This window comes from Pelophylax lessonae, assembly GCF_965119305.1.
Source record: "Pelophylax lessonae genome assembly, chromosome: 9".
Taxonomy (NCBI): Eukaryota; Metazoa; Chordata; class Amphibia; order Anura; family Ranidae; genus Pelophylax; species Pelophylax lessonae.
The window spans coordinates 270,933,245-270,948,088 of record NC_138776.1 but is presented as its reverse complement, the minus strand read 5'-3'; the positions used below and the strand labels follow the sequence as shown (position 1 = coordinate 270,948,088).

The following is a 14,844-nucleotide window of genomic DNA, read 5'->3' as shown; positions in this document are numbered from 1 at the left end:
GCCAAGCCCAACCCTTTTAAAACAACCCCACACCATAATCTCCCCTCCACCAAATGATTTGGACCAGTGCACAAAGCAAGGTCTGAGGAGTCCTTTGAGTTCTTGCAGGGCTGTTTTGAGGGAACAGATTGGAATGCACTCTGTGAGCCACATGGAAGGGACATTGATGGGCTTACTGAGTGCATAACACATGATCTTCTGTGTAGATTCTATTGTTCCAACAAGAATTGCTCGTTGTTACTCAAATAATAAACCGCGGGTAACGAGGGATATGAAGGATATTCTTAACTTCAAGAAGGTGGCTTTTAGAGTGGGTAATAGGGAGGAGTTAAAAATGATTCAGAGGGACCTGAGGATAAAGATTAGAGAGGCTAAGGAGTAATATAGAAGAAAGTTGGAGTGGAAACTCCAGCAAAACAAAGAGAGAGAGAGGTCTGGAGGGGCAGGAGAACCATTACAGGTCTTCAGCAGGTGGGTGGAGGGACTAGGGGTGACGTGGAGAGGGCAAATTAACCAAACCATTTTCATAATAGTTTTGATTCAGAGGCCCAACTTTAACTCCCTCAGATTCAATACAGAGCTGTTGGAGAGCAGAGTTGCGGAAAGAACCCTCCACTTCTCATACTAGATGTCCTTCCTCCTTTAATGCGTGTTCTGATTCACCCCTATTGGATAGTTTTACCGGTTGTTCTTTTTATAAGAACAATTCTACTCCTTTACTGGAAAGTGCATCAATGTCTATTTCAGCTGATCAGGTAAGTAGACAGTTGAGGAGACGTAAGGCAGGAAAAATCAGCAGGCCCTGATGGAGTTATGCCTCATACACATGCGTCGATAGTTGGCCGTGAATTTTCGGCCAACGTCCGATCGGCCGTTTTTCGGCTTCACTTCTGAAGTAGATTTTTGTTGGCCGAGAAAATTCGTGTGCAGTCTAGAGCACATTTCAACCAACACAACAACACTGGACAAAAGTCGACCGATCGGTCGGCCGATAATCGTTGCGTGAGTACGAGGCATTAGTCCCAAGGTGCTTAAGGTATGTGAAGACCAGCTGGGGAGTGTCCTTCAACGGGTCTTTAACCTGAGCCTACCTGAGTCTACGAAAGTTTTCTGTGTTGTGGAAGATGTCCTGTCTTGTCCCTGTGCCAAAGATACCACAGCCTTGTGGCTTCAAGCAGGGGAGGACTAGGTAAGGGGGCAGGGGGACATTTTTTTTTACTTCTCCAGTGCTTTTGATATTATGAGGCTGGATCTCCTGGGTGAGAAGCTAGCAGCAATACAGGTTGATGTCTCCCTTGTGTCGTGGATTGTAGACTACCTGACATGAAGACCGCAGTATGTGCCTTTGCAAGACTGTGTTTCAGATAGGGTGATCAGTAATATCGGGGTCCACAGTTCTCTCTTTTTACTACTCTATCTATACCACTTATATCAGCTACCAGACAGAGTCCTGCCATCTTCAGAAGTGTTCTGATGACTCTGCGGTAGTGAGATGTATCAGGGATGGGGAAGAGTCTGATTATAGGACGGATTCATAATCGGAATCAGACAGCTCTCTGCTGCTCTTGTCGGTAAAGCTTTGAAGTTGGTGCGCCTCCTCACTGGAGAAATACTTTTTCGGCATACTGGTGACCGTGGGCTGTGGTGACAAACTGCTGGAACGAGGCACTGGGACAGATGGGGCTGCACTTGTGGGTGCTGATGAGGCCGGTCTAATGAGGCTGCACTGCTGGGTGCTGATGAGGGTGCTATGATGGGTGCTGATGAGGCTGGTCTAATGAGGCTGCACTGCTGGGTGCTGATGTGGCTGCACTGATGGGTGCTGATGAGGCTGGTCTAATGAGGCTGCACTGCTGATGTGGCTGCACTGATGGGTGCTGATGAGGTTGGTCTAATGAGGATGCACTGCTAGGTGCTGATGAGGGTGCTATGATGGGTGCTGATGAGGCTGGTCTAATGAGGCTGCACTGCTGGGTGCTGATGTGGCTGCACTGATGGGTGCTGATGAGGCTGGTCTAATGAGGCTGCACTGCTGATGTGGCTGCACTGATGGGTGCTGATGAGGTTGGTCTAATGAGGATGCACTGCTAGGTGCTGATGAGGGTGGACTGATGGGTGCTGATGAGGCTGGTCTAATGAGGCTGCACTGCTGGGTGCTGTTGAGGCTGGTTTAATGAGGCTGCACTGCTGGGTGCTGATGAGGCTGGTCTAATGAGGCTGCACTGCTGGGTGCTGATGAGGCTGGTCTAATGAGGCTGCACTGCTGGGTGCTAATGTGGCTGCACTGATGGGTGCTGATGAGGCTGGTCTAATGAGGCTGCACTGGTGGTTGCTGATGTGGCTGCACTGATGGGTGCTAATGAGGCTGCTCTAATGAGGCTGCATTGCTGGGTGCTGATGATGGTGCACTGATGGTTGCTGTTGAGGGTGCACTTATAATCTGGCACTGATGAGAACTAAAAGGGCACTGTGGGGCACTGATGAGCCCTGTAATGGCACTGATGAGAATTGTAGTGGGACTGATGAGCACTAATGGGCACTGATGAATACTGTAGTGGTACTGTGAGACAATAATGAGCATTGTAGTGGGATTGTAGGGCACTGATGAGCACTGTAGTGGCACTGATGAGCACTGTAGGGCAATGATGAGCACTTCAGTGTTCATCAGTGCCACTACAGTTCTCATCAGTACCACTACAGTGCTCATCAGTGCCCTACAGTCCCACTACAGTGCTCATCAGTGCCCCACCATGCCACTACAGTGCTCATCAGTGCCACTACAGTGCTCATCAGTGCCACTACAGTGCTCATCAGTGCCACTACAGTGCCCCACCCTGCCACTACAGTGCTCATCGGTGCCCTACAGTGCTAATCAGTGCCACTACAGTACTCATCGGTGCCCTACAGTGCTCATCAGTGTCACTACAGTGCTCATCAGTGTCACTACAATACTCATCAGTGCCACTACAGTGCTCATCAGTGCCACTACAGTGCTATCGCATTCGTGATACTTTTTCCATTGATCTCCACAGGGGTCAGCTTCCAATCTTCTCTGAAGTTTACTCAACCCTGCTTGAACTGAACCCGGAGGCTCATCACAGAAGAGAGATGATGGCAGGAATCCATACTTCTCCTCTGTGGTTACTGATCCCAGCACCACCCCTTCAGGCACTGCCAACCCACCTGGCTGCAGCTGGCCCTTTCACTAGCCCTCCAGGCTACACCCGACCAGATTATCGGCTCTTTTTTTTGTTGCATGCTAATCTCATATGCAAAGTGAAGAGGTTGTTTTTATATGAAAATTCTCGTAGGACAGAATTCAACCTCAGAAGTGATGTCATGTGTTGAATTGTTTTGTATGTGTTCTTTCATTTCCGAGCATGCGTAGTCTTGCTCTTACGATTTTTTGCGGACTAAAACTGTACTAATTAAATGGAAATCGGACGTTCGCGTACGATAAAAAATTTATAGCCTGCACATTCAGCTTTTGTCGTACGAGAATTCTTAATTGGCTGTCTACTGGAGGGGGTGGCTGCTGGAGACCATTAATAAGGTCTTTCAGACTTTTTTAAGTGAAGATTCCAAGCAATGTGTTTTAGGTATTTTGGGTGATCTCCAGGTGGAAGATATCAGTAAACAAGCCATAGCGAGAGCACTGTTTCAGGCCCGCAGACTGATCCTGAGACATTGGATATCCACCAACCCCCCCCCCCCCCCCTACGGTTGGGGAGTGGATTTCTCAGATGGGTGACACGCTTAGACTTGAAAAGTATATATGGCAACACAGGGGATGTATAGGTAAATTAGAAAAGTTGTGGAATATGTGGCTGGATACAATGTTTATTAAAATAGTATAAGATGAGCATTATACTCACAAACCAGATTTGAATATCGCACATAACAACATGTTCAACATAGGGTCTCAAAAGTTGCCAGGGTACTACGCGATGCTGGATGGCATGCTATGTACCGCAGCAGCAGTGCTCTCAGCAGCATCCTTTGGCTCTGAGGAAGGGGATTCGCCCTCGAAAAGCGTCAGCCTAGCCACAGCGGTTTTTCATGCATGCCATCCAGCATCGCGTAGTACCCTGGCAACCTTGGAAACCCCATGTTGAACATGTTGTTATGTGCGATATTCACATCTGGTTTGTGAGTAAAATGCTTATCTTATACTATTTTAATATACATTTTTAGTGGTAAAGCACGAGGTCGGTGCGCCCCTTTCTTTTGTTGTTTTTCAGTTGTTTTCGGATACCCTTGGTCCTGAGGGGGCAGCAAGACCAGTAGTCATATCCATCTAAGCCCGTTGGAAGTGTTCCTCTTTTTCCCCCCCATTGTTTTTTCACTCGAGCGCAGGAGGATTGTTTTGCATGTGGCTGGATACACCAGGCTTGACCCCGGTGGAATCGGGAATTGGTCCTGAGCCGCCTTCTGTCTGGATAGAGCACCCAGGGCTAGTGTTAAGCCCCGTACACACGCATCGATAATTGGCCGTGAATTTTCAGCCAACGTCCGATCGGCCGATTTTCGGCTTGTTAGTATGATGCTTCGGACAACCGACTCCGACTTTTCGGTGTGCAGGCTATAAAATTTTTGTTGGCCGTCAACACAACGGCCGATTTTCCGTCAGTCAGTACAGATTTCGGCAGACAAAAATCTGATGAGCAAGACTGGGCATGCTCAGAGAAGAAAAAACACACAGAAAGTAAACCAGCACATGACATCACTTCTGAAGTAGATTTTTGTTAGCCGAGAAAATTCATGTGCAGTCTAGGCACATTCCAACCAACAAAACACCACTCTGGACAAAAGTCGGACGATCGGTCGGCCGATAATCATTGCGTGTGTACGAGGCATTATTCACCGGCACCTGGAGGGGGAGCTACTTACCACTCAGTGCTATAGCATATTTAATCTTCCTGTGCTGACTAGCAAAGATTCCGTAGGGGTAGGCCACAGATGTGTGACATTGAGTACAATGCTTAATATATATAAACATAAGCTGTAGATATATGTTGGAAAAGACACTACGGAACACGTTGACTACTGACTGTACTATGTTTTATACTCTGTTTCTAAATAAAGTTATTTTTTCTTGAGGAAAAAAAAAAAGAGAACCTGTCACAAGAAAATGCTAACATATGGGGCTATTAGTCTTTTTTTTTCTTTTTACTTAACTTTATTTCCAAAAATAATAAAGTGGAAAACATTCAAGTTATTACCAAGCACTTAAACTAGCCCCCAAAATTTGGAGTCCCCATGTACATTACCAACATGTCACAGACTCCTATATACAAAATGTTGATTGCTCCAATGTTCAAAATTCTGTATTTTGGTTTTGAATCAGTGTTTGGTTCACTTCCGGGTTCAGTGCCATCATTCCTGACCACTTTGACCGGAGAAGCTGTGAATGGAGCCCAGTCTGCTCTCCATTATCTTCAGTGGAGGGCAGGAGAGACATGAGGGACCTAATAGACCTTCATAGGACTCCATTTTTATTTTTCTCCTGCTATCAATGGCCAACACGGGACAACACTTCATCCATGTCTTTGGTGATCTCTGATCTCCTTATGAAGTGTTTCTTACATGATGAAGATCAGCCATGGAGTATATCTGAGGTGTATATCAGGGTGTGCTTCTTCCCACATGTCCACAAACATTCATATAGAAGACATTTCCCGCACTCAAGGCACTAATACACCTCCAGGGTTGTGTGGGACCCCTGATGTACAGGAAGACAGGACTTCAGTGAGGAACAATTCCCTCACTCGGGACAGGAATATGGCTTCTCCTTCATGTGAGATCTCTGATGTGCATATAGATGGGACCTCCGTGAAAAACATTTTCCACATTCATGACATGAATACGGCTTCTCACCCGTGTGAGACCTCTGATGTGTGATAAGTTGTGATTTTTCTACAAAACATTTCCCGCACTCAGAACAGGAATATGGTTTCTCCCCTGTGTGAGTTCTCTGATGTCTGTAGAGATGGGCTATCTGTGAAAAACATTTCCCGCAATCAGGACAGGTATACGGCTTCTCCCCCGTGTGCAATCTCTGATGTCTAAAAAGACTGGTCTTCTGTGAAAAACATTTCCCGCACTCAGCACAGGAAAATGGCTTCTCCCCCATGTGACACATCTGATGTTTGACAAAGTCTGATTTTATTGCAAAACATCTCCCGCACTCAGAACAGGAATACGGTTTTTCGTCTGTGTGCGATTTCTGATGTCTTAAAAGACTAAACTTCAATGAAAAACATTTCCCGCACTCAGAACAGGAAAATTGTTTCTGCTCCGTGTGAGACCTCTGATGTGTGACAAGGTCTGATTTTACTGCAAAAGATTTCTCGCACTCAGAACAGGAAAATGGCTTCACCTCCATGTGAGACCTCTGATGTTTGACAAGGCGTGATTTTACTGCAAAACATTTCCCGCACTCAGAACAGGGATACGGTTTCTCACCCGTGTGCAATCTCTGATGTAAAGAAAGACTGAACTTCAATGAAAAACATTTCCCGCACACAGAACAGGAAAATAGCTTCACCTCCATGTGAGACCTCTTATGTTTGGCAAGGTCTGAATTTGCTGCAAAACATTTCCCGCACTCAGAACAGGAATATGGTTTCTCACCTGTGTGCAACCTCTGATGTATAAAAAGACTGGATTTCAATGAAAAACATTTCCCGCACTCAGGACAGGAATACGGCTTCTCCCCAGTGTGAGATCTCTGATGTGTGGAAAGATGGGATATCTGTGAAAAACATTTCCCGCACTCAGAACAGGAATACGGTTTCTCACCTGTGTGTGATCTCTGATGTCTATAAAGACTGGACTTTAATGAGAAACATTTCCCACACTGAGAACAGAAAAATTTCTTCTCCTCCGTGTGAGACCTCTGATGTGTGACAAGTTCTGATTTCATTTCAAAACATTTCCCACAATCAGGACAGGAATACGGCTTCTCACCCGTGTGCAATCTCTGATGTCTGATAAGACCGAACTTCCCTGAAAAACATTTCCCGCACTCAGAACAAGAATACGGCTTTTCTTCTGTGTGAGATCTCTGATGTGTGTAAAGATTGAACTTCCGTGAAAAACATTTCCCGCACTCAGGACAGGAATATGGCTTTTCCACGTTTGGCTTCTCTCCTGTGTGAGATCTTTCATGTGCAGTGAGACGGCATTTAAAACGGAAACACTTCCCGCACTCCGAACAGGAAAACGTCTTATCTGTTGGAAGGATGGCACCGTCCCTCACAGTCTGAGGTTCCTCAGGATAAGAGGAACACGATGGTCCGGCACCGTCCCTCACAGTCTGAGGTTCCTCAGGATAAGAGGAATACGATGGTCCGGCACTGTCCCTCACAGTCTGAGGTTCCTCAGGATAAGAGGAATACGATGGTCCGGCACTGTCCCTCACAGTCTGAGGTTCCTCAGGATAAAAGGAATACGATGGTCCGGCACTGTCCCTCACAGTCTGAGGTTCCTCAGGATAAAAGGAATATGATGGTCCGGCACTGTCCCTCACAGTCTGAGGTTCCTCAGGATAAGAGGAATACGATGGTCCGGCACTGTCCCTCACAGTCTGAGGTTCCTCAGGATAAGAGGAATACGATGGTCCGGCACTGTCCCTCACAGTCTGAGGTTCCTCAGGATAAAAGGAATACGATGGTCCGGCACTGTCCCTCACAGTCTGAGGTTCCTCAGGATACGAGGAATACGATGGTCCGGCACTGTCCCTCACAGTCTGAGGTTCCTCAGGATAAGAGGAATACGATGGTCCATCTACACTGTGTGGTGCCGGATGGACATTTGAGGTAGCCGGGTTTTCTCCTGGACTATACTGTGTGATGTCCTCATCTTCTACTTTACAGTCTGGAGACAAAGTGAGACAATCCTCTGAGGTTTTCCTCATCTCCCGTCCATCTACTAAAATAGAAATAACAGAATTTTTGTAAGAACTTACTGTAAAATTCTTTTCTCCGAGTCCTCTGACAGTCGCCGCCCACTCATACAGTCTCCACTTATGGGTATTGTCCTTATCCATAGGGGTAAACTAGGCAAAAGATTTTTGTTAAAATCATACATAAAAGCATTTGCATGTACACACCCACAGGGGGCTGTCACTCTGGACCATACCCTCATGCTAGCAGCATTCTCAACTCAGTTTGGTAGCAAGCAGTATATAGATCCAACAACCCCAAAAGAGGGGCGGGGGCGGCGACTGTCAGAGGATTCAGAGAAAATCATTTTACGGTAAGTTCTTACAAAAATTCTGTTTTCTCTTACGTCCTCTGACAGTCGCTGCCCACTCATACAGTCTTCACTTATAGAACATCCCAAAGCAGTGTAGACTTGAGGGGTGGGAACTCAACCGCCACAAGGGTAACGCAACACCCAGGTCAGAGAAGGAACCTGATCGCCAAGATAAAAAGGTAAAAAACACTGGGTAACAGGAAGCTCAACAGGAGCAACGAAACCCAGGAAAGCAAAAAAACAGGGGGTTAATCCCCCAACAGGAAGGGACAGACACAAAACTGTAACGTCCCCCTAAAGTACAGCCGTACTCAGAATTGTGCGGCCAAAGGAGGCATCGGCCGACGCCAAAACATCAAATTTGCAAAATATGGTAAAGATATGCATGGCCGATCAAGTCGCCACTTTGCACACCTGGGACACCGACGCCTCATGGCGAAAAAACCCAAGACACACTCACCGCCCTGGTAGAGTGTGCCGGGACAGGGAAAGGTGGAACCTGTTCCCCAAGCGAATAGACCTGTACAATTGTCTGCCTGATCCATCTAGAAATGGTTGCCGCAGACGCAGCCGTACCCTTCCGAGGTCCCTCAGGAAGGACAAAGAGAATCTGACATTCTGAAGGATTCAGTAGAAGACAGGTAAGATTTATTATCGTACCTGGAAGGCTTATTTTGCCTGACGTGAATCTCCGGGTTTCCATCCTCGCTCCTTTTTGGTGGCGAGGGTGTTGGCCTTCCAGCAATCTGGTGTAGATCAGCGTTTGGCGCTGCCCATTATTAATGGTCAGATATCCACGCTGGCTATTCTTTTCCAGTGCCCTCTGGCATCACATTACTTGATCCGCACTTTTGTTCAAAGTTTGCGTCATCTGGCTCCCCCTAGGAGGAATCTGGTCCTGTCCGTTTCCCTACGTCCTCCCTTTGAAAATATCAGGGAGGTTTCTCTGCTGGCACTGTCAGGGAAAGTTGCCTTTTCAGTGGCTATCACATTTGCTCGCAGAATGTCGGAGTTGGCGGCCTTGTCCTGCCACTCTCCCTACCTACGAGGTGGTCTTGCGACCTCATCAATCCTTCCTTCCTAAGGTGGTTTTCTGTTTTCCATCTCAAGGAGGATATTGTTTTGCCTTCGCTGCGTGCGAAGCCTAAGCACCCTAAGGAGTTTGCCTTGCATTCCTTGGATGTTGTCTGGGCGTTCAGGGTCTACCAGAAGAGGCCTTCCTAGCCTTCAGGAGGGTAGGAATGACCGCCGACAAGAGACCTCGATCTCTCAGGACCTGGCTTTCAACAGCCACGCCGGCAAAGCCAGCGACCGTAAAGCAGGATGGAAGATCGGCCCCTGCAACAGCAGATCATTTCATGAGGGGAGCCGCCAAGGAGGCTTAACGACCAGCTGCATGATGTCCACGTACCAGGACCAGTGCGGCCAGTCTGGAGTCACTAGGAACACCTGCTTTTGGTACCAAGGCCAACCTGCGAAGGAACCGGGACAACAAGTAAATCGGACGAAAGGCATAGATCAGACGATACTGATTCCACGGCACCACCAACGCGTCCGAGGCGTCTGCCAGAGGATCGCGAGTTCTTGCCACGAGACTTTCCACCTTGTTGTTGAGACGAGACACGAACAGATCCACGTCCGGGGATCCCAATTGTGCACACAGCATCTGAAAACCCCTTCGGGCGTAGGGACCATTCCCCTTGGTCCAGGGTCTGGCGGCTCAGATAGTCGGCTTGCCAGTTCTCCACACCCGGAATGTGAACTGCCGAAAGTGCCGAGACCCGCGTCTCGGCCCATGACAGAATCTCGGCCACTTCCTTGGTCGCCCGGGCACTCCTGGTGCACACGCACAGGGCGGTCCTGCAGACGACCCGACCAAGGCAACAAACATAGGTTGATCGCTCTTAGTTCATACACATTTAACGGCAGAGAGGATTCCTCTTCCAACCAAGTGCCCTGGGCAGACAAAGTGCCCAGAATACCGCCCCAGCCCAACAGGCTGGCATCCATGGCAATCACCATCCATGGAATTGTGCAAATGGACACCATCAACCCCAGGACCCGCATGCAGGTCCTGAGTGACGAGGAATGTTGTCCCCAAGGGGCCTGACCCCGCTCTGTAGAGTCTGGAGTTATACCTCCTGCAGGAAGACTTTGCTTGTGCAGAGTCCAGAACCATCCCCAGGTAGGGAAGCCAGACAGAAGGGGACAACGTAGACTTCTGGAAGTTGAAGGTCCACCCAAACTCCTGGAGTATCTGAACCGTGGTAGCCAGATCGCATACCAAGGTCGCACTGGAACTCGACCTTAACAGGAAATCGTCCAGATATCCCAGGATTGCAATCCCCTGCGCCCACAAAAGGGCCAGGACAGGAGCCAAGATTTTGGCAAACACCCTTGGGGCCAAAGCGAGACCGAAGGCAACGTCACAAACTGATAGTGCTTCTGCAATCTCGAATCGGAGGTACCTCTGAGGACCCTCATAAATGGGGATGTGGAAATACGCATCCATGAGGTCGATGGACGCCAGGAAATCTCCCGGACTCATAGAGGCCACCACCGATCGAAGGGATTCCATGCAGAATTTCTGAACTCGCACGAAGCGGTTCATAAACTTCAAGTCCGGAATTGGACGTACCTTGCCCTCCTTTCTGGGCACCGTGAACAGATTTGAGTAAAAAAACCCGACATTTTGTCTCGATGAGGCACAGGGACAATCACCCCCTGGGCGAGCAGATCCTGCACCGCCCGCTGGAGATCGAGGAGACGATCCGAGGTTCAATGAAGATTTGAGGGGAAGAATCTGTCTGTCGGGCGTGATCGAAAGTTGATCTTGCACCCCGATCGGGTGCAGCCAAGGTTCGGGAAAACAGCGCAGACGTCCCCCCCCCCACCCCTGAAGCAGGTGAGGGCGCCCCATCAGGTGGAGGCGGACTGGAACGGCACGTTAGGGCGGGCAGCTTTCGGCTTGCCCACCCAGGGCTTCTGCAGACCACTTGGGCCCTTGAAGGGTTTGCCCTTGTCTAGTGCCCTAAAGGCACGAAAGACCCCTGGTTGGTTTTCAAGGAAAGGCCCCTGCTTACCGAAGAATAATTTACCCTTTGCCACTTGGGGTAGAAGAGTCTCTCACCCCCAGTGACCCCCTAACCAACACATCCAGGGATCCCCCAAAAAGTCTGTTCCCTGCATAAGGGAAGTCAGCCACCGTCCCTTAGGAAAACAGGTCAGCCGACAGGTTTTTTAAAACACACAATGCGACGGATGTGCACCACGCATGCAGACAAACGTGAGACCAGAGGGGCCTCATCCCAGGTTGTGTCACAGGTATAGTACAGCATGATAAACCTGTTCCATCATGGCCATCGTAATAGGGGGAGCAGAATCCGCCTGCATGGTGCGCTGAATAACTTTAAACCACTCCAGCACAGCCCGAGAGACCAGAACTTAAGCGAACCCGGGTTTCAGCAAGGAACCCGCCACCATATAGCAGTGGCGGGTAATAGACTCCACCCATCTGTCCGCTGGGTCCCTAAAACACCGGGCATTAGAGTGGCCTTATTCAACCTGGACACAGTGTGGTCCACCTTAGGGGCCACAGTCCAGCGCAAATCCGTGGGAGACGCGAAGGGATAACGGTACTCAAACCGCCTAGGGACCACAAAGTTGCGCTTTAGATTGCGCCAATGTTCATTCACCATTGCATGAAATTCGGCGTGACTGGGAAAAAAGATTTCCGGGGTCTGCGGGTCCCAAAGGATGACCGCGTACCTTGCTGGTGGGGCACATCCTCCAAATGCATCGTTTCTGTGACAGAACTAATGAGCGCAGCCATAGCAGCGCGATCTCCGGCAGCCCTGGCGGGGGAAACTTCCCCCTCCCCCTCCGACTGGGAGGACTGAGACCCCGCAGGAATGTGAATCAGAAGAAGGTGAAGGCCTGGCCCATATCCTAAAAGACCGTTCAGACATCAGCAGATCCACCTATGATCGCTAGTGCAGCGTCAAGGGAGCTCTGCTCAAAGCTGGGGGGAATTAGCTATCCTGGGAATCCATATTAAAGGCAATGAAAATTTGGAAAGCGCTGGCCCTTTAAGTATCGCACTGCGAGGTACCGCAGCAGCAATGAAGCAATAGTGTCACAAGCAACCAACAGGAAAGTGACTGCCAGCATGAATGACCCCCAGAAGGCATGCATACAACCTCCACGCTTTGCTGGAACGATCTGCAGTCTGCATAAAGGAAATTATGTCATCCGCTAGAGGACACAGGCTAAGGGAAAATGGCTGCCTATGTAATGTAATGGGGAGACTTCGGGAAAATGGCCGCCGATCCCATGTATTGGAAGGACCGTGCCACATCCAAGATGGCGCCAGAAGGGTGCAAAATTGCTGCAGGGAGGAGCGCAGAACCCATAACGAAGATGAATAGCGCGCCCACACTAAAAAATGGCGGCCCCTCAATTTCTTTCACATGTCTGACACCCCCACAAAGTACACAAAAGGCACACATGGGGGAGAGGGACCCCCCGCGACCCCCCCCCCCCACAGCGCGGCAGAACCACAATAGTCCCCACAGGGACAGGGAGAGACCGGGAAGGACACTGACAGACATGAGGGGAATAATACAGACATCACAGACAGACTGCCCTTCCCAACAAAGAGGCCCCACAGACACCCCCAACATAGACCAGCGATAGCGTGGGTGCCGCAGTGAGATGGGAAGACTCCCACCCCAGGTGGTGGGGGTACCGTCAGCCAAACAGGACGCTAGCTACGCGCGGCGTACCGCAGTAGAGTCATCCTAGCGAAGTAGCCACATTCGCGGGCTTTGTCCCTGAGGACAGGGACGTGTCGTTTGCGAGGCCTGGGCGTACGCATAGCCTGCTAAACGCTCGATGGCAGGCTGGGATTCCGTAAGGTTCTCTGTCCTGAAATACCAGGACAACCAGTCCGATTCCCAGCTCAGCAAACTGTCGTCTTCTGATCTGACTAACTAAGCGCAGGAACAAATAATATTCTATCACGAGAAAGAGAAAAACACTTTTTCAGAAATAAAATGAAATAAGAAAAGGAAAAAAAAAAAGTAAAAAAGAAAAAAGAAGAAAAAAAGAAGGAAAAAAGAAGAAAAAAAGAAGGAAAAAAGGAAAAAGAAGAAAAAAAGAAGAAAAAAAGAAGGAAAAAAGAAGAAAAAAAGAAGGAAAAAAGAAGGAAAAAAGAAGAAAAAAAGAAGGAAAAAAGAAGGAAAAAAGAAGGAAAAAAGAAGGAAAAAAGAAGGAAAAAAGAAGGAAGAAGAAGGAAGAAGAAGGAAGAAGAAGGAGAAAGAAGGAAGAAGAAGAAGGAGAAAGAAGAAGGAAGAAGAAGGAAGAAGAAGGAGAAAGAAGAAGAAAAGAAAAAGAAGAAGAAGAAAAGAAAAAAAAGAGAGGCTGAGACCGCAGCCCCAGCAAGGGAAAGCCCGTCTACCCCTTAGCTAGGCAAAAGACAAACTGAGTTGAGAATGCTGCTAGCATGAGGGTATGGTCCGGAGTGACAGCCCCCCCCCCCTGTGGGTGTGTACATGCAAATGCTTTTATGTATGATTTTAACAAAAATCTTTTGCCTAGTTTACCCCTATGGAGAAGGACAATACCCATAAGTGAAGACTGTATGAGTGGGCGGCGACTGTCAGAGGACGTAAGAGAAACAAAGATTACTACTAGACATCAGCAGATTGGATCCCCTAAACCAGGATTCCGCCCACATCAGGCAGCTTTGTCTCTGAGGATCTTACAATCCCCCCTCAAGGTAACTAGTAAATGGGTTCTGAGGAACCTTTATGTCCATTACTGGTATTTTAGGTAAAAACACCCAGCTATGCACTCAGGAGTTGGAGACAGCTATGCTTCAGGCGAGGGGTAACTATGCAGCTGATCCCACCCAGCATAATCGGGAGACTTGGTCATGGAAACATAGGGAGTATGAGCTTTGGCTCCTAGACCTTACTAAAAGGAAGCTACGTTAGACCAACCAAAACATTTTTGAACATGGTAACAAGGCTGGGCGCTTACTTGCTGATTTGGCCAGACCTGACTCCACCCCCACTTCTATCTCCCGTATTTGCCGGTCTACCGGCCATATTAGTGCCGCCCCCGCATAAGATCCTGGATGCTTTCATGTCCTTCTACTCCTCTCTTTATACCTCTACCGGTAACTGTGAGGACCAACAATTGTTTGATAATGTAACTCAGGAGCCTCTTCCCTAACTGTCCTGACGTAAGCTGGAAGCCTTAGATACCCCAATTTCTGTAGAAGATCAGTGAGCAGTATGGGTGGAGGAATGTATTTAGTGTTAATGACCCACCTGTGCTGATCTCTGTAGGAGTGTCCTCCTCTATAAATGTCCCCGTTATTCCATCCTCCTCCATAGACTGCTGATCATCCCTCACATACGTCTCTTCTTCTTCTTCTGCTTTAACCTCAAATTCTATATCGATTGGATCTCCACCCTAAATCAAGAAAATTAGAGAGAATATCATCTGTAAAATATAAGCTTCATTATTGTGACATCACATAAGAAATCCACCAGTCCATGTTCTAAATTCTCCATCTCA

The 14,844-nt window shown here is 48.4% G+C and overlaps 2 protein-coding genes across 2 annotated transcripts in view; one reads left to right on the top strand and one right to left on the bottom strand.

Moving 5' to 3' along the window:
• LOC309564465 (uncharacterized protein) overlaps positions 1-14,844 on the top strand; it is a gene marked incomplete at both ends in the record, with an annotated part of 1,172,539 nt that overhangs the window by 1,106,311 nt on the left and 51,384 nt on the right.
• LOC309564074 (uncharacterized protein) overlaps positions 1-14,844 on the bottom strand; it is a gene marked incomplete at both ends in the record, with an annotated part of 288,253 nt that overhangs the window by 249,828 nt on the left and 23,581 nt on the right. The window contains one exon of the mRNA XM_082268699.1: positions 5,774-7,426. Coding sequence (XP_082124825.1) covers positions 5,774-7,426 — 1,653 coding nt within the window. The remainder of the gene's footprint in view (positions 1-5,773; positions 7,427-14,844) is intronic.